The following is a 27,499-nucleotide window of genomic DNA, read 5'->3' as shown; positions in this document are numbered from 1 at the left end:
AAAAATGGGCTGGGATGTGGCTCAGTGTGAAGGCCCTGGATTCTGTCCCCAGTACTACTCCTACAAAAAATGCAGAATGATTTGATACCAGAATGCAGATATTTTCAGTGGATACTGTTCTTTCAGTGGAAATTAAGGTAATGAGTCTGTGCTGGAATGGTCAAGAAGGGATTTTGGTCACCTTGAAGATGCCAAAATTATATCCTTTGTGGGAAGACCCATAGCAACAAAGAATGATAGACTTTAGGAACATGCCAAAAGCTAAGGATTAGGGGAGGGAATAGACCTATCTGGGAAAAGAACTGAAAAACAATAAAAAGAATAGAGGTATTTTAAATAGTGGTTTAATCCTTAGTGCAAGTCTGAAATCTTTGATAGAGAACAAAGAAAACTTACCAGCCAGGCATGGTGGCACATGCCTGTAATCCCAGAACTTGGGAGGCTGAGGCAGGAGGATCAACGTGAGTTCAAGGCCAGCCTGGGCTACATAGTGAGTTTGAGGCCAGCCTGAACTACATAGGGAGACCCTGTCTCAAAAAAAAAAGAAAGAAAATTTGCCAATGCCTGACACCTTTGCTGTTATGTGATAACAGGCATAGCAATGAAGTTGAGCTCGCTTCTCAGAAATTTGAGACATAATGCCTGACACCTATGGTAGTTTGGTAAATTTAGAATTTCTGTGTGGAACTCATGCTCTTTTACAGATTTGTTTTGTTTTGTTTTGTTTTGAGACAAGGTCTCACTATATAGTTCAGGCTGGCCTCCAACTCACTATGTAGCCCAGGCTGGCTTTTACTCCCAATGATCCTGCCTCTGGTGGGCTAGTGCCAGTTCTGGGATGACAGGCGTATACTACCACACCCAGCACTTTGTGCAGTTTTTTGTTTTTTTGAAAGTTGCCTGAGTGAGTTAGATGTTTAGCCAGAATTAAGAACCTCCTGCCTAGAATGTTGGCTGGAAAATATCACTGAAGTTTGTTTGTTTGTTTGTTTGTTTTGAGACAGGGTTTCACTTTGTACTTCAGGCTGGCCTCAGACTCTTGGCTGGTCCTCCTGCCTCAGCCTCCCAAGTAGGATTACAGACATGTGCTGCCACTTTCAGCTATACATGAATATGTTATCCATCTATCAGCATGTCTGCCTTTTTCTCCCCATATGAATCATTTCAGTTGCTGTACATGATGCATACCTGTCATGGCTGCTGAGGCTGTGGGAGGATCACTTGAGCCCAAGAGTTCTAGACAGGTCAGGGCAACATCATGAGACTCCTATCTAAAACAAAACTCTGGTTTGATGTGGTTTGGTTTGGCTTACTGAGACAAGGTTTCGCAGGCAGCATAGCCCTATCTGGCCTTGAACTCAACAGCATTCAGGGCTGGGATTACAGGTGTGCACCACCACACCTGGCCAAAACTCATTTCAATTAAGAGCACTGTTTTAAGCTGGTGCAAAATAATCATTTATAATTTTATAAATAACAAGATTTCTGTGATTTTTTTTTTTTCTGCAAATATGTTCCTCTTCTACAGTTTCTCATCTGTTTACTACAACAGCTTAAATGAGATTTGTTTCTTTCACGGTCCTCTCCCATAGGATTTCAAGACATAATACCACTTTCATCAAGAACTAAGCCTGTTTCCTATTGAAATGCTTCATAATCTGACTGTACTACGTCCATCATGCTACATACCCTATTTCATTGAAGCCCAGACCTCTGCTCTAGCCAGGCTAGCCTGTTGATTTTTTCTGAAATAACCCACACTTGTTGCCATAGTCTTTCAGGCAAAAAAACCTACTTGATGCTAGGTTTAAAAAAATCATAATTTATGGTCCCAACTCTCAGGGAACCTAGGATTTAGTGGCATATTCTGGCTTGGTTTATGTGATATTTCATGGCTAGAATACTGGACTCTTTTTTCCTAGAATTCTGCCTATTTTTCCGGGTTCATTTCAAATTACACATCTTTTCTTGTACCCACCATGTTTCTTTGATGCTCATACAGAAGTGAGTAAAGAAGTAGTTTTACTCTGGTATGTGACATAATAGGTACTCAAATAGTAGCTGAGCATATTTTTGGCATTTTGTATGGTTTTTTTCCTCCAAGTTTAACTCTTCTCAGCAAGATGGTGAACTGATGGGAGGAAGTCTTTTTTTTTTTTCTTTCCCACAAAACCTAATGAAGTGCTGGATATAAAGCTTATAAAATGCTTTTACTGAATAGAATATTGAGTAACTTCCAGCTTATTGGGGGTGGAAGGTCAGTAAGGACTCTGAAATAGGTTGAAGTCTTGGATATGTGATACTAAAGAAAACAATCACTTGAGCAGTCTCAGATATTATCAAATAAGTACTTCCAAGTTTTCTCTATTCCTTCACTAGTGACTCTGAGTTAATGTGATGAGTTTGTCCTACTCTTCGCCCTCTGTGCTTCATTGTTTTGTATATGTTATACTTAATATCTTCATTTTTTCCTCTAGTATGAAGTGTAACAGAACAGACTTTACCACCTGAAACTGCTGCTTCAAGTTCAGATCAGGCAAGGAACAAACCTCGTAACAACCAACAAGACCAAAGAAGAGTACACTTAAGTTGAAGACACAACACTTGATCTGAAACAAGAAGTTTGTGCCTACTCAACAGCTTTGAAAGAGCACTTCCCAACGCTGCTAGTAGTCTTTGTTTTCTTCAGTGCTGTACTGTGAGATTGCTTGGTGCAGCAGCAATTGTATTCTTTATTAGCTTGGTAGAGCATTTTCTCTCGCTTTTTTTTTTTTTTTTTTAATACTAACTTTCGCCCTTTGAAACTTGTGCTGAAAAAGAAGAATCAGCTAATACTACTGAAAGTGCAATATTTGATTATCACTGCGAGGTAGGTTTGTGGTTTTATTAAGAATCAATTGATCCCCAGTACAAAAAAAAAAAGAATCAATTCTGAGGTCAGGGATTTAGCTCAGTGGTTCCGCTGCCTGCCTCGCAAGCTCAAGGACCCGAGTTTGATCCCTGGTACCAAAAAAATTCTGAGCCAGGTTTAATGGTGCATGCCTATAATCCCAGCACTGTGGGTGACTGAGGCAGGAAGATTGCAAGTTCAAGCCCAGTCTGGGCAACTTAATAATTTGTTGAGACCTTATCTCAAAAAAAAAAATACATAGTAAAAGGTTGAGGATGTAGCTCAAGGTGAAGGTGCTGGGTTCAGTCCCTAGTATGGGGGGGGGGGGAATCAATTCTGTAATTGTGAATTTCCTGCTTGGTCAAATATAAAACCCAAATTTCTTATCTAAAGATACCCAGAATATCACTTTATGTTCTCACTTATCTAATATGAAATTTTATTATTTTATTTTTATGTTTTTATTTTGTTTTCTAGAGACAGTCTTGCTGGGTAGTTCAGACTGGCCTTGAACTCACTATGAAGCCCAGGGTTGTGATGCTTCTGCTTCAACCTCCTAAGTGCTGGAATTACAGTCCTGCACCACCATACCTGGCTTCTGCTATGCAAATATTAACGTTACTTTATTGTCTCTTGTCAGAAAGAACAATATATATAGCCAGAACTAGGATTTTTCACACAAGATTATATTAATACATGCAGGTCCCTTGATTTATAGGTCTCTTAGAGATGTGCTCTGTACTAAAAAATTTCAAATAAGATGTTCATTGCAATCTTTGTACAGGGATCTTTGAAACCTAGGTAATAATTGGTACTCATGATCTCTGCTTCCTTTTTTTTTTCTTGCTACCAGGGATCGAACTCAGGACCTTGTGCTTGCAAGGCAGGTCTGGTGCCACTGAGCTACATCCCTGGCCCTGTGCTTCCTTTTTTCCACCCTCTTCAACATCCAGTACTTATGTACAGTCACTAGCACATTTATGAGTAGCTGACGTGCTTACTATATTGTTAGGTCTTGCTGGTATTAGAAAACAATAATGAATAAAATATTGAGACTTAGGGTTTAGAGCAGTTTATTAGAAAATACCACAATTTAATAAAGGGTAAAATAAAGGTTTTGGTAAAGTGCTAAGAATATGACTGAAGGAGCAGTTACCTCGGAAGGACATTTGAAGGTTAGTAGCACTTTGTTAAGACGGGGGAGAATCTTCTAGTAGAGGTGTGGAGATAATTAGCAGACAGGGAAATCTGGAAACACATAGTATATATCTTGAATAGTTCTAAGCAGATTAGAAAAACAGCCTTGTGGGTTGAGGAGAGTAGCTAGACGGGGAGGCTTGCTGGACTCAGGTTCTGAAGAACCCAGTACAGTATTTGGCTTTGTTCTGTAGGGAGCCATCAGATGGCTATAAACAAGAGCATAGTGGATTTTGTTTTTCAAAAGAGATCGATTTTTACCTGTTTTTGTTTTTTGGATGTTTTGTTTGTTTGGTTTTTTGAGAAAGAATCTTGTTCTATGGTGCAGACTAGCCTTGAACTCACTGTGTAGCCCACCCTGGCCTTGAACTTGAGATGATCCTCCTCAGCTTCCCAGGTGCTAGGATTACAGGCATGTGCCGCCATGCCTGGCTTAGTTTTTGTTATTGTAGGTTTGGTTTGGTTTGGTTTTATTTGTAGTACTGAGGATTGAATCCAAGGATTTGTTTACGTTAGGCTTTCAATTTTAAAGTAGTATAAGTATATTCATTTAAGGAGTAGGTTGAGAATGGGAAGGCTTGAATAGACTGTAAGGAAAATCTAGTATATAAATAAATGGCAGACCAGGTAGATACTAGGTTTTCTAATGTTAAAAATGAAGACTTGGTGACCAACTCAATGTGAAGACAAGGCTAGAGAGACTGGATTTGATCTAACCAGTTGTCCAAGTTAAAAACCTTTCTGGTTCACAAGAATAAAGAACCTTAGGTGGGAACTTGTTGAAATTAGAAATATATTGTAGAAATACATTGTGCTTGTTAGATTATAATCTGAAGTTGAAAATATGCTAGTATGAAATGGTAAGCAATGTTTATCTGTGGGGAATAGGATCATAAAAAGCTGTTCTGCTATTTCTTTAATAGTAGACCTTGAACCCAGGGCCTTCACATTGAGCTTCATCTCCATCCCTTTTTACTTTTTTATTGTGATACAGAGTCTTGACAAATCACTTAATTGCCCAGGCTGTGCTTTAACATAGAATCCTCTTACCTTAGCCTTCTGGAAGTACAGGCGTGCACCTTGTGCAGCTCAAACTGATTTTGTTTTTATTTTTTTTATTTTGGTTTTGGTTTTTTGAGACAGGGTCTTACTATGCAATTTAGGCTGCTTTGAACCCCTCATGGTCTTCCTGCCTCAGCCTCCTGATTGCTGAGATCACAGGCATGGGCCATCACACCCAGCCTGCTTTGAAAGATCTAAGAAGTAATTATGTGAGTACTTGTGTGCTAAGCACTAATTCTAGGGTTTTTGTATGAAGCAACTTGTTTAACCATCCCAACAGGTCCTGAGACAAGTATTAAGGTAGAACAAAAACATGAGAGAAAAACTATGCAAACTCTAATAATTGAAAATTAATCTCTACAAATTGGAATCCCAGGGATGTTAGCTCACTGTGAAGATCCTGGGATCAATCCCTAGTAGCACACCCAAAATGGGGGGCGAAGGGGAACCCAAGGTTAACCAACAAAGGGAATTTTTAAAAACAGGTTGTAATTTTTATTTGGAAACAAATGATTAATTTTTCAAATACTAGAAGGAGAAAACCGTATTTCACTATTGTGATCTGTTCAATGCTGAGGATTGTTCAATGCAAAGGATTTTATTTTATTTATTTATTTTTGGTAATGGGGGTTGAACTCAGGACCTTGTGGTTTCGAGGCAGGCGGCGGAACCACTGAGCTAAATCCCTGGCCCCTTCTGTTTTTGATAATTGTTAAGGCATTTAATTCTTTTGAGTATGTGTTTATATAACTGTGAGCCAAGCAGTTATTTTTGGGAGTCTTTTCTCCTATGACTTTTTTTTTTGGTACTGGGGATTGAACTCAGGACTTTGCGCTTTTGAGGTAGGTGCAGCACCGCTGAGCTAAACCCCCATCCTCCTATTAAATATCAGATAATTTTTACTTCCTGTTTTCTTCTTCCACCACTAACCCTTATACTGAATGTCTTTATCTGAACATTTTTATGAACAGGGATCTGCTATTGAGCTATTTTATCCATTGGTCACCTACCCTACTTTAATGTCATTTTTTTAAATAATGATTTCCAGTTTGTTTACAGCATTATTTGTTTTTTTGGTACCGGGAATCGAACTCGGGACCTTGCGCTTGTGAGGCAGGTGCCGGAACCACTAAGCTGAATCCCCGGCCCTCCATTTTGTTTAATGATACTTTTAAAAGGTTTTTGGTGGCATTGGGAAAGAAATAATTTCTCATGGCATAAAATATAGTTCAGCCAAATTTTTAGGAGTTATTTGAAGTGTTAGCACATCTAAATAGTTGTTTGAGTGGCATATGTAAAAGTCTTGGGGTGGGATGGGGGTTGTTGGGATCAATCTTGGCCTTATGCATGCTAGGCAAGAGCTCTACCAGTGAGCTACATTCCCCAGCCCTGAAAGTTTTCAAAATGGATAAAGGATAAATGGGAAAGGTAGCTCAAGTCAGCAAAGATTCTGGGAGAAGAGAAAATTTCCTTTTCATCTCTGTTTTGGTATGTATTCAGCAGTGAAGAGCAGTCCAGCCTAAATTCCATTATCCTTGTTGGTGAAACAAGTCTTACAAGGAAATATTTGCTGGGCAAGACGTGGTGCACGCCTGTAGTCCCAATGGTCTTTGGGAGGCTGAAGCAGGAGGATGGCCATGAGTTCAAGGCTGCATGATGAGACCCTGTCTCAAAAGAAAGAAAGACAGACAGACTTGCTCTCATCCCTTCCTAATTCTGGTTGATTTTCCCTTTCTAAGTAAAATAGGGTTCTTTTACCTGCAGGGATGTGTGGTAGGAAAGGAGTCTTGAGAATGTTGGTTTTTTGGGGGGATGTCTGATTCCTGCACTAAAGATTGTTTTCTTATTTGTATAGTAAGAACTATAGTCTGAGTATGAAAAAAAGCACACTTGAAAATCATAACCTAAGCCAGTAATCTAGAATAATGGCCCTATGTTTTTATTGCTTGTTAATTGAAAACCTGTTGTCACCTGGGTGTGGTGAGGCACACCTATAATCCCAGCACTGGGAGGCCAAGATGGAAGGGTCACAAGTTCATACCAAGCCTGGGTCTTTAGCAATTTATCAAAACCCTGTCTCAAAAAAAATAGGAAGGATTAGGGATGTAGCTCAGTGTGAAGACTGAGTTCAAACCCCATTACCAGCCAAAAATAACAAAGACCGTGTAAAGTCAATATGTGTATTTGTAGATTGTGTAATTATGCTACTTTGTTTACGTTGTAAAACATATTGGTAGACTAGGGATGTAGCTCAGTGGTGCCACGCCTGCCTGGCAAGCACAGGGTCCTGAATTCAATTCCTGGCACCAAAAAAAAAAACGACACCCAGAGAAATAAGCAGTATTATGGTTAAGTGCAGAAACATTTCATTAGAATAGTGTTCTGGATGCTAAGAAAATTTTAATTGTTTTGTGGTTCTGGGGGTTGAATTCAGGGCCCTGGCTATATACCCAGCCCTTTTTAAATTCCGAGACAGAGCTAGGGATGGTGGCACACACCTGTAATCTCAGCACTCTAGAGGCAGAGACCGGAGGATTTCCATAAGTTCAAAGCTAGCCTGGGCTGCATAGTGAGTTCAGGGGCAGCCTGAACTACATGACACGACCCTACCTCCAAAAAAAAATTTTTGGTGATAGGGTCTCACTAAATCTTTAAATTGCCTGGGCTGACCTCAAAATTGAGATCTTTCTGCCTCAGGCTCACAGAGTACTGAGATTGCAGGTGCACACCACCATGCCTGGCTGGATACTTCATCTTTTAAAAAATGCTACCCTGTCATGAATTACTGTATTTAGGGATGATGTATACACTCTTAGTTTTTTGAAGCAGGGTATCACTATGGAGTTCAATCTGGCCTTAAACTCACTATATAGCTCAGGCTGGCCTTGAACTTGAAGCTATCCTCCTGCCTCAGCCTCCCGAGTGCTAGGATTACAAACAGGCATGTACCACCATGCCCCGCCTAGATATATGTTCATTGCCACTAATACAAGTTCATATCATAGTCTTAATTTTTGTTACACTTTTCAGATCTCTTTGATAATAAGGAGGTTGAATAATTAGTATTAGGAATAGAAGTGTTAGCTCCCATGTTCTTTGCCTATGCTTGACTTGTCTTCCAGCTAAGGTTTTGCAAAAATATTTTTCAACCATTTGTCTATTCGTGAGCCTAGTTCATTTGAGCTAGATAACTAAATATGTATATCAGTTTAATTGGGCATAAACTGTAATATGCAGAGAGCCAGTGAATGAGTGAGGGCTTCACTTTTTCCTGAAGATTCCTGGTGTAATATGAGACATGTTTTCATCTGACATTCCAACTCATCGAGGCCATCTCTGTAAATACAAGTAAAAATATAAAGGCTGATTTTTATTTCTACACACAAGAAAATTGGTTCTAATATTTTTATACATTGGATTATCTTTGTATACCCTACTTTATGAAGCCCAGTGGTTGAGAATTCTACTTAACTTTACTGGACATTAGGATGAAATTGGGCTGAATAGTCTCGATCCAGCAACCACCAGGGATTGTTTATATTTTAAAATTTATAGATAATGTGGAATAGGAATTGTTTTAAGGGCTTTGAACATACATTTCAGTTTGAGTTGTTAATGCGATGTATTTCCTATGGAGCAGAAATTTGATTCAGTGAATTATTTTGCTATAAACAAGCCTAATTTTAAAAAGCATAAAGGTTGAATGTCAAATATGTGATAATCATCATTGTTATAAACATCATGCTATATTATCACAGCTATTTGAAATGGAGAACACATTTACTCTGTCATCAGCGCCTCATCCCCCTCCTGCAGCCCCTCCTTCACTTTCCTTACCTTTATCTTCATCTTCTACCTCATCTGGGACTAAAAAACAAAAGAGGACCCCCACGTATCAGAGATCTGTAAGTCAGCAAAACACTGATTTTAGCTTGTCTGGCTTTGTGTTGCAAGCATGAGTTCCTCGGGTCACTTAGGCTGGTTGAAATGCTCCGTGGACTTGCTTTCTAACTTCTCTAAACATTTCCTTCACCTTACATCTTGAGGGGTAACTTTTGTAGTTAAGGGTACTGCTGTTCAACATGTGTCAGGAGACATCTCAAACACTATTCCCACCGACTCTGATTTTGTATCTTAACCAGAGTGCCAGGAAACTTAATTTTTAGAAGCTGTGGTTTAAAGCCCATACTGTGGAGGTAGACCACCTCAGTTTGTATTACTATTTGATTTTAGCAAGTCATTTAACCTTTGTACTCTGTCTCCCCTTTGGTAAAATGGAAGTTCTACAATAATACTACTTTTTCATGGGCTTTTGTGAAAATTGATTTAATATATGTCAAAAATAACAGTGGCTAGCATGAAGGAATTAGGACTAACCACTTTTAAGTGCAGTGGACTTGGTTTGCATTTTCATCCATCTCATGTGCTATTTTAACTACTCATACTTTGGCTTATCTTTCTACAATTTTGATATATTCCATTGCACTATATTTAATGCTTTTTTCTTTAGTTTTACTTTATCTGATCATAGTAATTGATCATAAGAACATAGAGATTTTATCAGTGTCTTTTAATGTATCTGCAGTGATTGAACATTATTAGAATTGAAGAGCTTTTGCTGTTCTGGAATGTTGTCTTAGAAATTTTTTAACTAATTTTTTTGGATTGCCTTTCAAAGGACCTAAACATGTATTACTCTAAAACTTTCTGGTGTGAAGTATGGCATAGATACTTTATTTTATGGTGTTAATCCCTACTAACTTTATTTTAATTTTATTTTTTTCGGTACTGGGGGTCAAACTCAGGACCTTGCTCTTGCCAGGCAAGCACAGGGCCACTGAGCTAAATCCCTGGTCCCCCTACTAACTTTAAATATGCCTCCAGCATGCATGGTGAGCCAAATAGTATTAAGATGTCTGTGTTAGTTCCAAAGTAGTTGTTAACAAATATCTTAAGAAAATGTATTGGTAGTCTTGGATTGCCATCTTTTGAATATTAGTAACTTAGTTCTAAAATTGTTGTTGTAGTAATTCAAAGTTAACCTAGCCGGGTGTGGTGGCACACACCTGTAATTCCAGCACTTGGGAGGCTGAGACAAGAAATTGGTTTGAGACCAGCCTGGACTACATAGAGAGTTCAAGGCCAGCTTGAAGTATAACAAGACTTTGCCTCCAAAACAAACAAAAAAATAAAGTTAACCTAATTCAGCTTTTATTAATATAGTTGCTTTACCTTAGCAACTTCAATGCCGGGCATGATGGCCCATGCCTGTAATCCCAGCACTCAGGAGGCTGAGGCAGGAGGATCACCATGAGTTTGAGGCCAGTCTGTACTAAGTGGCAAGACTGTCTCAACAAAAATAGTAATAATAATAAACTTTAGAAATTCTTTTTGTCTGGTAAGTGGAAATTCTGCCATTAATGAGGATATAGTTTGCTAAAATAATTTAGATTGTTCCCTTTGAGATGTTTTATTAGGTAAATTAATATCTAATAAAGCACATAATTTTCTCTATGTATTTTACCTTTCTTTGCCTTTTTATATTGAAGATTGTGATTAGTAATCAGATGTAATATGTTGTGGAAATAATATAGATCTGTATACGTTGAGTTCTTTTTCTTTTTAAAACAGATGAGCTTTGATCCAAACCTTCTCCACAACAATGGACATAATGGGTACCCCAATGGTACTTCAGCAGCGCTTCGTGAAACTGGGGTTATTGAAAAACTGTTAACCTCTTATGGATTTATTCAGTGTTCAGAACGTCAAGCTAGACTTTTCTTCCACTGTTCACAATACAATGGCAACCTGCAGGACTTAAAAGTAGGAGGTAATCTGTCAGTTCTTTTAAATTTCTCCCTATTTTTTTTTTTTTGGTATTGAGGACTGAACTTGGGGCCTTGACCTTGCCTGGCAGGCTCTGTGCTGCTGAGCTACATTCCTGTCCCTAGATTTCTCTTGCCTGTCACCTTGTTCACGAGAATACTTTCAGAAAACACCTAAGTCCAAAAAGGGGATTAAAATTTTGACATTTTAGCTGTATCAATTACTGAAGTATGTGGAATCCTGATTTCTATCATGGTGGTGTCTTCTTGAGGGATGAAAGCATAGTTGAATAACAGATATCAGAATATTTTTACAGTAGATGCTGGAAGAGTTAAAGGACTGAAGTTGCCAGGCATGGTGATACATGCCTGTTATCCCAGGGCTCAGGAGGCTGAGATAGGATCACTGCGAGTTTGAGGACAGCCTGGGCTACATAGCCTTGTCTCAAAAAACCTAAAGTAAAGATACGAGATATGCCTGTTTTTTAAGAACAGTTCTTAGGAGTCAGAACAGTGACTTAACAGGTATACTGTATTTGGTATACCAGATGCTCTAGGTACACACTATTGAGCATTATTTTGGTTTATCCTCATAGTAGTCTTGTTTGTTAGGAATCATTCTCATTTCACAGAAAAGGAGCTTCAGTACAAGAGGTTAAAAGAATGGTTAGGATCTTTTTTTGCTTTGTTTATACTCTGTGTAAATGCTGTGAAAACAAAAGATTTAATGCTATACCACGCAGTGGTTGTGAAAGGGCAGTGTGTGTCAGGAGATCCTGAACGCTCTGTAGAAGCACAGGTGCTGTGCTTTCTCACCAGCATCTGTCTGCCTAGGTCTTCAGGTGGTGGCAGAGTGTGGCCTCTGGTCAGCTCCCTGGCGCTGTGCTGCTGCTGGCCGGGGGACTGCACTGAACACTGCTGGTTTGAGGCCAGCATCAGTGTGTCCTTAAGCAGAGCTCCAAAGTGAGGTTCTGTTTTTCAAACATGAGTCCCAACAAAAATAACACATTCTTCTTTTTAGATGATGTTGAATTCGAAGTTTCATCTGACCGGCGGACTGGCAAACCAATTGCTATTAAACTAGTGAAGATAAAACCAGAAATCCACCCTGAAGAACGAATGAATGGACAAGTTAGTAACTTTGATGCTTTGTATTTTCTTAGGGCCCTGCATTTGCATATCTTTCACATTAGAAAAGGAAGATTCTCCCCCATCTCCTCAGTTTGCACGTAAGAGAGCTGTAGTATATAAAGAACACTATTTTAAAATTATATCAGAAGCACTGGCATTTCTTGACCTGAAATAAAATAACGGTCAAGACTCAATTTGGGTTTTATATATAACCCTACATTGATAACTTACAGTCAGTTTGCATACTGTAAGTTTGAGACTTGGCAGCATGACATCCTCTTGTGGATCATATTAAAATGCATCCCTATGTATAGTATAGAGGATATTAAAATTCAGTTTATATTGCACAGTGCTGCTCCTGAAATGATTAGCAATGGAAATTTTTTTTTTTTTGACTGGTAGGTTGTGTGCGCTGTTCCTCACAACTTAGAGAGTAAATCTCCAGCTGCCCCCGGTCAGAGTCCAACAGGGAGTGTATGCTACGAACGTAATGGGGTAAACTTGTGTATTTTTCTTAAACCTTTGCCTGATCCACCATGTGATCTATAAGCGTACTTAAAACTTCAAAGTAGAAAACGTAAGCTAGTTGCTAAAATCAGTTGTAAATTTGGTTTCTAAGAGGCTTCAAGTGCAGCATAATCAAAAAATTTAAAAAGGAAAAAAATTGATAGGACTTCCAAGTGTCTTAGCTTGCCCACGTGTGACCTTAGTTAGAACATTAAGGTAAAATACTCCTTTTAATCACTTTTTGGGGGGTTGTGGGGGGGCTTTTTTCTGGTTCATTTTAAGTACTAACTGCAGCTTTTTTGTTTGGAATGCCTTACATAAAAATTGTTTTTTTGAAATGTAACTAGTTTCTGGGCAAATGCTTCTGCGTGTAAGCTTTTTGAAGTTGGATTGCTGCTCAGCTGTGGACTCCCAGAAGTCATCAGCACTATGGAGGGGGAAGTGTATATATTTGAGTAAAACAACTTACTTGTCATAAAGCATATAATTTTAAGAAATTTGGCTTTAAAATGCCAGTGTAAGAAGTATTTAAGTAAGTAAATCACACTGTACGATGAATATGCCTCTTGCCAAGATAATAATAATAATTTATTAATTCACAGGAAGTGTTTTACCTGACTTACACCCCTGAAGATGTTGAAGGGAATGTTCAGCTGGAAACCGGAGATAAAATAAATTTTGTAATTGATAACAATAAACAGTAAGTTCTTTTCAAAATGTTCCCACCTAAGTAGTGCTTTGTTGTTTTTACATTAAGAGTGCAGCAAGCCAGGCATGATGGTACACATGTAATCCCAGTACTCGGGAGGCTGGGCTAGGATGATGAGAATTGACCCTATTTAAAGTAAAGGCCAGGGATTTAGCTCAGTGGTTCTGCTACCTGCCTCCCAAGCACAAGGACCAGAGTTCCATCCCCGGTACCAAAAAACATAAAGTGGAACCGGGAGTTTAGCTCTGGTAGAGGCTTGCCTGGCATTTGCAAGGCCTTGGATTTGATCATCAGCACTGCAAAAAATGAAAGAAAGAAATTTAAATGAATTAAAAGCCCAACGTGTAAACCTGTATCATTTTCATGACCTTTTAGTCATGAGAGTCTCTGAATATTCTGTGACAGGTACTGTATAAGGTGTTAGAATAAGATTAAAACATGATGAGAGTTTTCAGATACCTGTTATAGAGGTCAGTGAAGAATTTGAAAAAGAAGCATTGCTTGAAGTTTTTTGTTTTTTGTTTTTTTTGGTGCAGGGGATCAAACTTTGATCCTTGCGCTTGCAAGGCAGGCAGTGGAACCACTGAGCTAAATCCCCAGCCCAACTTGAGGTTAAGTTTTGAGGGAATAGTGTGAAGGCATTAGGGAGATTAGAAAGGCGTTGTGGGTAGAGGAAGTACCATGGTATGTTTGGGGAATGGCTGAAAGTTAACTCAAAATTTAACTCAGTTTAAATTTAAAAAAAAAAATTAAAAACTTTTAACTCACATTGAATTGATTGGATTATAGGAAGTTTGAGCTTTAAGCCATGATCAGGAATCTTTGACATATTTCAAGCTGGGAGGGTATAACTGCTTTAGTGTTTTGTTTTGCTTTGTTTTTAACTGCTTTAGATTTTTAGAAGGATGGAAATGGTAGGCTTTAGAGAGTAGGGATCCTCTAGGCTAGAGGTAATGATGTGAGAGTTAACATGAAAGATGAAAACAGACCAGGCAGGAGTTCAAGGCCAGCCTGAATTAGATAGTGAGACCCTGTCTCAAAAGGGGGGGGGGTCTCTAACATTAGACTTTAGCAAATTGTGTTATTTTTTGTGGTACCAGGGATCGAGGGATGGAGAAGTGAAAATTAGAATTGAGAAGAGTCTCAAATGCTTTTTTTTTTTTTTTTCGATTGGCTTGGCCTGCTGGCCAGATGACGAACTAGTAAAATACAGGAAAAAATACTCAGGCTGGGAGAATTACACTTATTTTGGCAGTCAGAGTTTGATGTATTTGTGATATATCTGCATGCACATATCAGATATACAGTTATACTTATAGCACTGAAACTTAGAAGCTAGTAAGGGCTGGGGATGTAGCTCAGTGGTGCCATACCTGCCTGGAGAGCACAAGGCCCTGAATTCGATTTGTGATCCTCCCTCAAAAAAAGCAAAAACAAAAACTTAGAAGCTAGTAATGGTCGGGAAACATACCTATGGAATTCATTTGTATAAGCATTTAAGGAAATACAGTTAAGCCCCAGGAGTAATTGTTTTTATTTTAGGATTAGAAACGAGATGCAGGCAGAGAAGGAACTTAAAAACAGAAAATTGGAGAAAGTGCTAGGATGCACTTTTGGAAAGGGAATTTCAAGAATATGTACAGAATTATCTGCCTTGAATCATACCTCTTGCAAGGCTGGAAGGAATCAGATTGAGTTGTGGGTACAAACAGTCCTAGTTCTAGGCTAAGGCCCTCAATATAATCACAAGTCTGAAAAATGGATAAAGCTTTAGTTTGAGGAGGGAGCCACTGGAAAGGCTTTATTTAACCTTTATTACGTTCTTGTTATGTGCCAAACATTTCTATTAAACACTTTTATATATAATTCTTAATCCTCATGATAGCCTTATCTGGTAAGTTTCTTTATCTGTAAAATGAAGTATAAATTCTCATTTACTTGGTTAAATTCATGTAGCTTTTAAATCACTACAGTAAGTTGCAAAGACACATAGTTTCTAGGTCTAAAGCTCTTAAAATCAGTACATCAGCGATACTATTGTGTGTTATAGTCTGTGGTATCTTTAAAACAAAATCAAATTTACATTGCAGCTCTTCAAAGATGAGGGCAGTAGAGCAACATGTGATAGCTCTAACTGGTTTCACTTCTCCAGTGGGGTTGGATATCATTTTTTAAAGCATAGGAAATTTTGCTAGAATTTGAAAGTGCTTCATTTACTCCATTTTCTTTTGTGGCTGTTTAATTAAAAACAATCAGATAGCTACTAAATTTACCACTTGTTGATAACAGACCATCTCTTAAAGTTCATCTTTATCCCTAGTACCTTAGTTTACGACACATAATACTGTACTTATTCAAATGTTTTGTTCAATAACGTCTCTTAAAATGTTAGTGTTTCCAACAGCATTCGATTTGTGTCTATTTCATTTCTTTTGTTGGGCTAGGAAAGCAAGAGTAGAACATCATGTGTGCAAGTGTAATTTTGTAAAAAATAAAAAACAATCACTAGTCCAAGAGAAAAATAATACTAAGTTTAGAAGATTAGGGAGCTTGAGCAAGTCCTTTGCATGTGAAGCTTCATGAAAAGAATCATGTCAAATAATTACATTTGTTCTTAGTGATGTCATAATTTTTGAAGCCTCAAAAAATTAGTTTTTCTAGACTTAATCTAAACCAACACATTTTAACCCGTTTTATTTCCGTTCCATCACTCCTTTCTAGTACTGGTGCTGTAAGTGCTCGTAACATTATGCTGTTGAAAAAGAAACAAGCCCGCTGTCAGGGGGTAGTTTGTGCCATGAAGGTAAGCGTCAGCAAATTTGAAATCTTAAGTTTTTGACTACTTTACATTTTATGTACTTCTAATCCAAGGCAGTTATTTCACCCCTGTCTTTTGCTTTAAAAAATATTTCACCATTCACCTTGGAACAAATCTCTTAAAATTCCTTGGTTGCTAATTCAGTTGTGTTCTTGAAAATGGGTGTCTTGAGCTTGGCGTGGTGATGCATGCCTATAATCCTGCACTCAGTAGGCTGAGGCAGGAGGATTGCTGAGTTCAAGGCCAGCCTGGATTAGTGAGACCCTGTCTCAAAGAAGGAAAAAGGGAGGGGTCTCTCATTGATAATATTAGACTTTACCAAATTGTGTTATTTTTTGCCATACCGGAGATTGATCTCAGGGCCTTGCACTTGCCAGGCAGGTGGTGGCACCACTGAGCTAAATCCCTAGCCCAAATTGTGTTATTTTAGCAAGTATAATTTTATGTAAGGGCTTATTTGTTTTAAGTTGTGATTATAAATTCATACCAAGTGGTGGTAATATTCTCGGGTTTTCTGTTTGGTTTTTATTTCCTTTGCTTTAGGAGGCATTTGGCTTTATTGAAAGAGGCGATGTGGTAAAAGAGATATTCTTCCACTACAGTGAGTTTAAAGGTGACCTGGAAACCTTGCAACCTGGAGATGATGTGGAATTCACAATCAAGGACAGAAATGTAAGATAGTAAACTCACTTGGTCTCTGGCCTTTTGATAGGGGATTACATTTTTGTGAAACATTTAAAATTATGTGCCTGAACCCCTTCTCATAGGGTAAAGAAGTTGCAACAGATGTCAGATTATTGCCTCAAGGAACAGTCATTTTTGAAGATATCAGCATTGAACATTTTGAGGGAACTGTAACCAAAGTTATCCCAAAAGTACCCAGTAAAAACCAGGTAAGTTGTCTTTTCCAAGAGTATTCTCTTTTGCCTCAGAAGTAGAATGATATGGTATGGTATACTGGAGTTGTGTTCCATATGAGTAACAATTATTTGAGAGTGGAACATAAGCATTTCTTGGCACGTATAATTAAACCAAGTAAGAAACTAATGATTAATTTATCTGTAAATAGGTATTTTTTTTCACTGAGTGATGAGCATAGGCCAGAAGAAATGCTGCTTAAATTGGAAAAAATCTTACCACACTGCAGTTTGATGTACATTTGTTTTCTCCTCTTCAATCCCTTTCCTGTTTTGTTTTTTTGGTTGTTGTTGGTTTTTTGTTTTGTGGTTTTTTGTTTGTTTGGTGGGAGAATTAAGAAGGGTGACATCATTGCTGAAGAAATGTGAACTATTAAAAGGCTACAAATGGGGCAGGGTTCAGTGGTGCCACCACCTGCCTCGCAAGAACAAGGTCCTGAGTTTGATCCCGGGTACCAAAAAACAAACAAAAGACTGCAAATGTTCTTAAGTAAAATCTCTTAATATGAGAGTGTGGGGTCTTAAACTGCAACGTTGTGGTTGTTTGGCTTAGAACGAGGAAGAATGAGAAATCTCCACCTAAATTAATTTTTCCTTCCAGAATGACCCACTGCCAGGACGAATCAAGGTTGATTTTGTGATTCCTAAAGAACTTCCTTTTGGAGATAAAGATACAAAATCCAAGGTGACCCTGCTGGAAGGTGACCATGTTAGATTTAATATTTCAACAGACCGACGTGACAAATTAGAACGAGCAACCAACATAGAAGTTCTATCAAATACATTTCAGTTCACTAATGAAGCCAGAGAAATGGTAAGTGTTCAGTATTATTAGAAAAATATATAACGTGGAGGGAGCAGTGTTATGTTCAAGTTTGTACTGCTAAATTAGAATTCTTATAAGTTAATAACCATATTGGGAAGTTACCTTGTTAAGGTAATTAAGAACCACAGACATTTGAACAAGTCTAGGGTAACATTTGCCTCTGCTGTTTATCTTAGAAATATATGTGGGAAAGTTTTAGAATGAAAATCTGGATGGGATGATTTAGGTATTTTGAGTCTGATTTTCTGACCCTTAAATATGAAAAGTGAGTACATTCATGCCCATTATTGTAGCAAGTAGATTTTCTAAAACTGTTTCCTAAGATAATGGGTATGTCCAGGAGTAACATGTGCCAGAATTAACTTAGTTTTTGTGAGCTGACTTTCTCAGGCATACTTTATGTTTAGTTCCGTTTGGGTTCATTCCATCTACAGTACATCTGAATTATCATTGAAACCAGGTACATTCAGTGAAATTTAAAATTTCTTGACACTTCTAAACCTTTGATTTTTGGAGGACTGATCGTATTTAACACGTAAAGTGTGTACTTCTATCTTAATTTGAAGGTTTGAACTTGTGACTTAAAGAAAACAGCCTTCTCAGGCAGGATGTTTTCCTTTATAGTAGCAAGTATGTAACTTAGTCACCACAGGATTTGGCAAGGATTAAATGCCAGAAGACTGTTTAGGTCTTACTGGTAGAATAATCACCTCTGCAGTAGTAAATATGGAATATGTACTCTATTGCAGTGTTGATAATAATTTGGGTTGATTCAGTAAAATTTGAGTCCCTGCACTGTTCCAGGTACTACAGATATAATACCCTCTCAGAGCTAATAATTTTAGTAAAAAGGAAAAAAACACAAAAAGGGTTTTCTATTTTCCTTTTTAGACCTAACTCAGTTTTTCCTGTGCTTAAACTCATACAAGAGTTGCCCCATGTAACCGAGTTGTGAAGTTTTGATTGGTGAATTTTTGAAGTCTTTGGGAATTATACTGTCAGTAGGCTTGGGCTTTTGTGAAATACATGTGTGTATGTGTTTATGTTCAAGTATGATAACTTTTTATAATAAATATTTGCCAAGGAGTAGTATCTGGTGAGTCTTGCTTGGGAAATTACTGAGGTGGTATTACTTTATTGAAAGCAATGATAGTATTTAAGTGGAAAAAAATAAAATATGGATTATATTTGGGTTATTTGTAGAGAAGAATTCCTAGTGAGTTGATGATGCTGTCTGTCAAACTTGAATATTGCCTTACTTAACCATCTCCACAGCTAGTGAAAATATTACTTGGGTTTCAGGGTGTAATCGCTGCCATGAGAGATGGGTTTGGTTTCATCAAGTGTGTGGATCGGGATGCTCGTATGTTCTTCCACTTCAGTGAAATTCTGGATGGGAACCAGCTTCATATTGCAGATGAAGTAGAGTTTACTGTGGTTCCTGTGAGTAGCATTTGGGAAGAGTATTTCAGAGGTGGTCTTCTAGTGTTTCATGTCAGTTCTAAAGTTAATTTTGTTTAATCATTTGTAGGATATGCTCTCTGCCCAAAGAAATCATGCTATTAGGATTAAAAAACTTCCCAAGGGCACAGTTTCATTCCATTCTCATTCAGATCATCGTTTTCTGGGCACTGTAGAAAAAGAAGCCACTTTTTCCAATCCTAAAACCACTAGCCCTAACAAAGCCAAGGAGAAGGTAAGTTTTACATGATTTTTGTAGCTCTCTGTTCTGGTATTCTTACAGGCATATCATAATGGATTTCCTATAATGGAGCATTGTAATAGGGAAGTAAAGTTTCTTAAAGTTGACATTTTGGTATGATAATTCTTTGTCATGAAGAGTAGGCTGTTTAATAGCACCCAGTCTCTCCCCAGTAGAAACCAGTATCCCTACCTCTTCCCAGTGTGATAGCTAGAAGTTTCTCCAGATTTTGTCAGATATCCTTTGGGAGGCAAAATCACCTCCAATTGAAAACAACTCTTCAAGAATATTAATAATGTCTTCTAAATAATTTAGAATTTTCAAGATTAGATTGATTCCATTCATATATTTGAATTCCAGTTTATTGGAAAAATCTGTTGACTAGGAAATACAAAGATGTTTAAGATAGCTTCTCTAGTAAATAAGACAAAATAAGTAATTCATACAGAAAATATTGCCATTAAAAGTCAGTAAGGGGCTGGGGATTTAGCTTGGTGGCACCGTGCCTGGCTCACAAGCACAAGGTCTTGAGTTCAATCCCTGGCTCCAAAAAAAAAAATAATCAGTAAGACAGGGCTGGGCATGTAGCTTAGCAGTACCGCACCTGCCTGGCAAGCACAAAGTTCTGAGTTCAATTCCCAGTTCCGGGAAAGAAAAAAAAAGCTGGTTGTAGTGGTGTATGCTTGTAATCCCAGCAGTCAGGAGGCTGAGGCAGAAATGCCACAAGTTTCAGGCTAGTTTGGACTACATAGTGAATTCAAGACCAGCGTGGACTATATAGTAAGGTCCTGTTTCAAAAAATCTAAAAAAAAAAAGTGAGTAAAGCACATGCCTATAATCCCAGCTACTTAGGTGACTGAAGTAGGATGATTGCAAATTCAAAGCTACCTTGGGCATCTCAAAAAGGAGTAGGAGTGCAAATGTAGTTTAGTGGTAAATTGCTTACCTAGCATGCATGAGGTCCCAGGTTCAATCCCCAGTAGGTTAAAAAAAAAAAATCAGTTGGAACTTGGGCACAGTGGCATGTGCCTGTAATCCCAGATGCTTTGGATGCTGAAACAGGAGGATAGCAAGTTTGAGATTAGCCAGGCAGTTTAGACCTATTGGAAAAAGGGCCAGGGGTAAAATTTAGCATTCCCTGCATTCAATCCCCAGTGAAACACTACCACCACCACCACCCCCAGGTCAATAAAAGCACTCTTGGAAAAATTAATTCTAACAGGCAGGATCTGGGATAGTTCCACTAAGATATTGATGTTTAATTTGCGGAGATAAATCCTTTCTCAGAAAAAAAGTATACTGAGAAAACATCTAGGTTTCTTTAGAAAGCAGTAGATAGTTTGAAAGCAAGATGGTCTGTTTTTTGTTTTGGATGATGGGAGACAGAGAAAACGAAAATGAATAATCAAGGTATGGCTAGATTGAGAGGATGTTGATGGCTACGCTAAATAATTTAGACATTGTTTTGTACTCCAAGGAAAAGATTTCTATTGAAAAGACTATCAGCCAGGCATAGTGGCACATGCCTCTAATCTCAGCACTTGGGAAGTTGAGGCAGGAGGAATGCCATGAGTTCAAGGCCATCCTGGGCTACATAATAGTGAGACCCTGTATCAGAAAACAAAAAGAAAAGTACTATCAGGTATATGTGACTTGGGAAGCTGATGAAATTAGTGTGAAGCCTAGATAGGGATGGGAAAAGATAAGTGAAGATGATTTGTAGGAAATTACTTAATGTAGCTCTTGAACTAGGGATAGACATAATGGATATAGGGTAGGGTACATGACAGAAATGTTGGAATGTCCTGTAATTTTTGGGTTTTGAGACAGGGTCTTGCTATGTGCTTCAGACTCTGGAGCTCACTATCCTAGGCTGACCTCTAGTTTGTAGTGATCCTTCTGCCTCAGCCTCCACAGTGCTGAGATTACAGGAATATGCCACCACACCCAGCAATCTATTTTTTTTCTTTTGGTACTGGGGATCTAACTAGGGACCTTGAATTTGCATGGCAGGCACAGGAACCACTGAGCTACATCACGGGGCCCCACACCCAAAAATCTTACAATTTTTTAAAAGCTACTGTGGAAAGAAAGCTGGGCATGGTGGTGCACACTTGTAACCCCAGCACTTGGGAGGCTGAGGTAGGAGGATCATCATGAGTTTGAGGGCAGCCTTGGCTCCATGGTGAGTTCAAGATCAACCTGGACTATATATCAAGTCTCTTGTTTCAGAAAAACAAAAAATTTAAATAAATTGAAAAGCTACTGTGGAGCTGTTGGATTAGCTGTTGTACCTTAGCTAAGTTTTTTTAATTTTCTAAGACTTGCAATATGTGAGGTGAGGGAAAGAGTAACTGTGGAGGTGATTTTGCAGTAACAAATTTGATATTACAAAATGCCTGGTATATTGTAAATATTCAGTAAGGTAAATGTCATTCTAGAACTATTGATAATATCATAACTTCATCATCTGCTTATGCCAAGCACTATGAACTGTGCAAGATTCTATAAACATCTCATACACTGGTAAATGTGATTATTGACATTTTGTCCCAAACACTGTGTGGAGTACTGCATAGGATAATAGAAGATATTTTGGCTTCTGTACAAAATTTTCACTTGCTTAGAAATAAAGTTCTGTGGCTCTGCTAGTTTTTTGGCTCAAGCATCTCTAAGAATAGTTGCTTGTATTGCTATTTCTGTTGCATTGCTTGTTTTGTTCTTGAGGCTGTTTTCATTGTATTCTGTTTTTTAGGAAGCTGAGGATGGCATTATTGCTTATGATGATTGTGGAGTGAAACTGACTATTGCTTTTCAAGCCAAGGATGTGGAAGGTTCTACTTCTCCTCAGATAGGAGATAAGGCAAGATAAATTCTCCTTATTAGAAGAAGGTTAAAGATGGTCATCTTAATCAAAAAGTCTGTAGAATGGTTTTTTTTATGTTTTACTTAAGTTTTTATTCTTTTTGCACTTGAAAGGTTAAATATATGATCATCTTCTTATTTAAAAGCAGCTCATACATTTAAAACAGTCTAGCAACAAGATGAGGTGGGTAGGAAGTATGTGTGGTCATAAGTTAAAAAAACGGTCTAGCAAGCTCTTTGTTAGAGCTTTTGGAGGAATCAAATTTAAGCACTAGATAGGACATGCTTAAATCCACCAGCTTAGATAAGATTGATAATATTGGTAAGAAAGTTGAAACAGTTATTAAATATTATCAAAGTAAAATCATAATAAAGATTTTACATTGCTGTTCATCTTTTTCTCATTCCTACTATATAGTAGTGTGGTTTTCAGATTACCTTTTTTAAAGAAATTCCACAAAATGGAATTAGAAATGTTTTTGTGAGAATTTATTCTATAAAAATAATTACAAAAAAATAGCATAGTATGGAGGAGGTTTATCTCATTTTCAGTGTTAAGGAACCTGTGAAAGTAATAAAGTGTTGATGATCATCCTTACTTTTCACAGGTTGAATTTAGTATTAGTGACAAACAGAGGCCTGGGCAGCAAGTTGCAACCTGTGTGCGACTTTTAGGTCGTAATTCCAATTCCAAGAGGCTCTTGGGTTATGTGGCAACTCTGAAAGATAATTTTGGATTTATTGAAACAGCCAATCATGATAAGGAAATATTTTTCCATTATAGGTAAGGAATACCTTTTGGGAACTTAAAGCTTTTCATTATTTTAACATTAAAATCAAAAACATTTCAATGGGGAAAGGGGTGCAGCTCCAAGGTAAAGCCTTTGGCTGGCATGAGCAAGGCCTAGGTTTGATCCCTGTACCACATACACAAAAAGTTATGTATTGTTTGGTTGATTATTTTTTTAAATTCCAGGTTTTCATACAGGTAAAATTGTGGCAAGATACATTCTAAAGTTAATCATCTACCTCTGTATAGAAAATGTGTGTCCAGAGGTTTGAATATGTGCGTTAATCCAGAAAATTAATGCCACTACCCATTAAATTATCATCCAGCCATAGACCTAGGTTTGAGAGATACCAAAAGGTCTGACAAAAGAATAGATTAGATGCCATTAAGAAGGTTCCTAATAGTATATTATGAAAGATGGCAGCAGTATTAAAGAAAAAAACAGAAAAAAAAGAAAATGTGTGACTAAAAGATAAAAAAGGCCTCTGCTGCCTTTGAACATTGGCTAAGAGCCTTTCTGGTTCATTGGAAGAATATTTTGTTGTATGTGTTGGTAACAGACAGTTGGATATTTGATGCATAGCATAGTGGCTAAGAGTATGGACTCTTAGAACCAGAACCAGATTGTTCAGTTTTGAGTCTAGGCGCTGCCATTCATGACCCTTGTTCAGTACACTGGTGAATCTTGCACAGTACACGTGTGATAGTTCACAGCTCGAATGTTTGTAAGTTGGGGACTGCTGTATTGTACTCTCTTTGTAGGGGACTACGGGGAGAAATTCAAGTCCTCTAATCCTACCTCAGACTTACTGAGTTTTAAAAGTCATTCAAATGAGTCAGTATATAAAATACTCAAAACAGTATCCGTCATAAGTAAGTGTTCCGTAAATGTTGTGAAAGAAAGGCTCCTTGCTACTGTTGATGTTTGTGATAATGTCTTATGTAAATGTTATTTTCTCTCCCCTTAGTGAATTCTCTGGTGATGTTGATAGCCTGGAACTGGGGGACATGGTTGAGTACAGCTTGTCCAAAGGCAAAGGCAACAAAGTCAGCGCTGAAAAAGTAAACAAAACTCACTCAGGTAAGGTATTCAGCCTGTATTTGAGTAGAAGATAAAGGGTAGGGTGGGGAAAGACAAGACCCAGTAATTATCTCCATAGGGTTAAGGAGAGGCATTTCCATGGAAGGCTATTTTTAAGAGAGTGATTGTAAATGGGAAATTAAGAAAATTATATCATTTATGATCCCTGACTTTTAAGACATACAACTAAGTTTTGGCTTTCATCTCAACTTTCCAAAAACATTTTGCCTTGAGACTTGAGAAATGATTGATAGCTGAACCCATTCTTTTTGTTCCATAAATATCTAGGTGTGATTTTTTTAGACACTTGGGGATACAGTAAAGAAACCAGACAAATCCCTGCTTTCATCAGTTTATTGTTGGGTGGAGAAAATGGACAGACAAGAGGAGTAAAATATTAAGTTGTTTAACATATTGATTATTGGGGCCGGGGATTTAGTTCAGTGGTTTTGTGGCCTGCTGCACAAGCACAAGGACCTGAGTTCAATCCCCGGTACCAAAAAAATAGAATAAAATATTGATTGTCAAAAAAAAAACTTTTTTTTTTTTGGTACGGGGGATCGAACTTTGGTCCTTGCACTTGCAAGGCAGGTGGTGAAACCACTGAGCTAAATCCCCGGCCCCCCAAAAAAATCTTTAAAAGTTGTTCATTTAGAAAATGTAATACATGGTTTTTTGTTTTTGTTTTTTAAGATAAATCAGAACTACCTGTATAGGTGTAAGTATTGGCATTTTGATCTTAAGAGACCAGGAAAGGCCTTATTAAAAAGGTGACATTTGGTCACTGAAAAGGGGGAGAGAGCAAGACCTGTTTTAAAATCAATACTGTTAATTCCCTAAACAGGTTTCATTTACCATATTTAGTAAAATGAGTCATTTTAGTTACCTAGAAGTTTAAGTCAAGCAACTATTCTAGAAACAGAACTTGGTTTCAGGTTTCCTGCCTCATTTCAAGAGTAGTAGGCAAACCCCCTACTTTGTTAACATTTACACTGATACTTTTTGCTTTCTTTTTTCCCATTGGGTAGAGTTTAAATAAGGTTGTTGAGTATGACATATACATGCATTTGTTCTGCAGTGAATGGTATTACTGAGGAAGCTGATCCTACCATCTACTCTGGTAAAGTCATTCGTCCTCTGAGGAGTGTTGATCCAACACAGACTGAGTATCAAGGAATGATTGAGATTGTGGAAGAGGGTAAGTACCTCCCTGATGGTTGGAAATTTACCGTACCTACTGATGAGCATTTTGAAGGTTTTAAAATACAGAGTTCATCAAGCACAAGGACCCAAGTTTGATCCCCAGTACCAAAAAGAATAAAAAATAAAATAAAATACAGAGTTCAGGCCAGGGATTTAGCTCAGTGGTTTTGCCGCCTGCTGTGCAAGCACAAGGACCCGAGTTCGATTCCTGGTACCAAAAAAAAAATACATCATTACATTTCTCAGATTTCTTAAAAAACTGAATTAAGGAGGGCTCAGGATATCACTCAGTGGTACATTGATTTCTTGGCATATGTGAGACTGAGTTTAATCCCTCCTAGCACAATCTCCCCCCCCCAACACACACACACCCTGTCCTCTATGCTTGCTTTTTATTTTTATACTCCTTAGAAATGAGGTCAGCCTAGATTTAAATTGTGATAAACTATTGCTGTTGAGCATAGATTGAAACATGAGCAACTATGAGTTACTGTCGGAGAACAAAATCTCATACTAAAAATATACATTTAATGTTTAATGGTGATAAACACAGCATTCATTCTTATTCACTAGTTATATTCATAACCATTTAGTTTTATAAATTTTTTTACTTTTTGCAAAAGTGTATCTGTTCCTTAATGGCTAAGACTCTGGATATCCAGCTTCTCATCTCCTGGTCAGAAGTCTCTCCATTTTCAACTTGGTACTTTTTCTGCCCATCTTCAGGAATTTCCTGTACCCTTCCAACAATCATGATGAGAAAGACAAACTTCATACGTGTGCATAAAATAAGTGTAGTAGAAATAGGAGGGAACTCTGGATGATTGAGACTATAGCATCATAAAATGGTGGAGCTGATCAGAGGCTTTAACTTGTTCCCACCAAGTTTACCACCCGATGGGATGCATGTATCACCAGTGTTTCAAGCTGGTGGGAATGTAATACCTGTCCAGTGAGATATTACATATTATGGTCCTCTCATGAATATGTTAACCTATCACCCAGAAATGATGGTTGGTTCACAAAGGGAATAAATTTTTGTATCATCTATAAGTCAGAATGTTAAGTGAGGAAATGCAGATCATTTGAGAGAAAGAAATGAACCTTGATAACCTCCTGGGGTTCTTAGTGATTTTTCTTTCAAATAAAACCACTGCCAGTGTTAGTGGTACAGTGGTGAGCATAGCTACCTTTCAAATAAAACCAATATGAATTGACTTTATGGGAAGTCTTAATGCCATGATGACACAACATCCCTAAAAAGGCTATGAAGTATGAGCTACTTTTAACTCACAAGTTGGTATCAAATTGCCCTTCTTCCATCAGATATGCTGCTTGCTTTAGTTACTTTCTCCTTGCTGAGACACAGTACCTGACACCCACGACTTAAAAGAGAGATTTATTTTGGTTCACATTTCAGTCTGTAGTCATCTGAATCTGAGGCAGGACATCATAGCATAGGGGCATAGCAGAGGACAGTTGCTCAAGGCATGGCATCCAGGAAGCAGAGAGCATCAAGGGAAGGGCTGGTGAGGGAGCAAACCCTTTCATGTCACATCCCAAGTAACCCACCTTTTCCAACCAGACCCCACCTGCTAGCATCAGGCCAGCTATACAGCCCCCACAATCCAATCACCTCCAAAAGGACCTGCCTGTGATGACATGAAGCTTGGCGGGGGGGGGGCATCTAGATATGTAACTGCTTTTAATTCCTTTTGGCACACACACATCCCAGTCCATTTATTCCTCAACACTGGCCACAGAATATAGTTCAAACCAAAGATTGTGTGATAAAAGATACTTTGGGAGCATTTCCCAGCATAGAATTTTCTAGGACTAGACCACATTTTTCCATTTGGTTGTAAGAGTAACTCATTTATTTAGAACACACCTATAATTCAGTGTAAGAATTTGGAGTTGGGCAGAACTGGGTCTAAAAACTTTGTAGCTGTATAACCTTGGACAAGTTATTAAAT

At 38.0% G+C, this 27,499-nt stretch overlaps 1 protein-coding gene across 9 annotated transcripts in view; it reads left to right on the top strand.

Moving 5' to 3' along the window:
• Csde1 (cold shock domain containing E1) overlaps window positions 1-27,499 on the top strand; it is a 40,290-nt gene that overhangs the window by 6,867 nt on the left and 5,924 nt on the right. For 2 of the 9 annotated variants that reach the window (XR_015452045.1, XM_087213289.1), the window contains exons 2-15: window positions 2,478-2,869; window positions 10,781-10,979; window positions 11,996-12,105; window positions 13,215-13,312; window positions 16,043-16,124; window positions 16,683-16,811; window positions 16,907-17,032; window positions 17,658-17,870; window positions 19,185-19,325; window positions 19,414-19,578; window positions 22,340-22,447; window positions 23,058-23,233; window positions 24,208-24,320; window positions 25,399-25,518. Coding sequence is in view for 8 of the 9 variants with exons in the window: in XM_087213289.1 (XP_087069415.1) it covers window positions 10,781-10,979; window positions 11,996-12,105; window positions 13,215-13,312; window positions 16,043-16,124; window positions 16,683-16,811; window positions 16,907-17,032; window positions 17,658-17,870; window positions 19,185-19,325; window positions 19,414-19,578; window positions 22,340-22,447; window positions 23,058-23,233; window positions 24,208-24,320; window positions 25,399-25,518 (1,780 nt within the window). In the remaining variant the exon portion in view is untranslated. Of the gene's footprint in view, window positions 1-2,477; window positions 2,870-3,367; window positions 4,066-8,907; window positions 9,055-10,780; window positions 10,980-11,995; window positions 12,106-12,507; window positions 12,601-13,214; window positions 13,313-16,042; window positions 16,125-16,682; window positions 16,812-16,906; window positions 17,033-17,657; window positions 17,871-19,184; window positions 19,326-19,413; window positions 19,579-22,339; window positions 22,448-23,057; window positions 23,234-24,207; window positions 24,321-25,398; window positions 25,519-27,499 lie in introns of those variants that run through there. The other 7 variants (XM_087213282.1, XM_087213283.1, XM_087213287.1 and 4 more) reach the window with 7 other exon arrangements.

This window comes from Heterocephalus glaber, unplaced genomic scaffold (assembly GCF_053883595.1).
Source record: "Heterocephalus glaber isolate CG9 unplaced genomic scaffold, H.glaber_assembly_v1.0 deba00001442, whole genome shotgun sequence".
NCBI classification, from domain to species: Eukaryota; Metazoa; Chordata; class Mammalia; order Rodentia; family Bathyergidae; genus Heterocephalus; species Heterocephalus glaber.
This window is presented reverse-complemented; position numbering and strand designations above follow the sequence as displayed.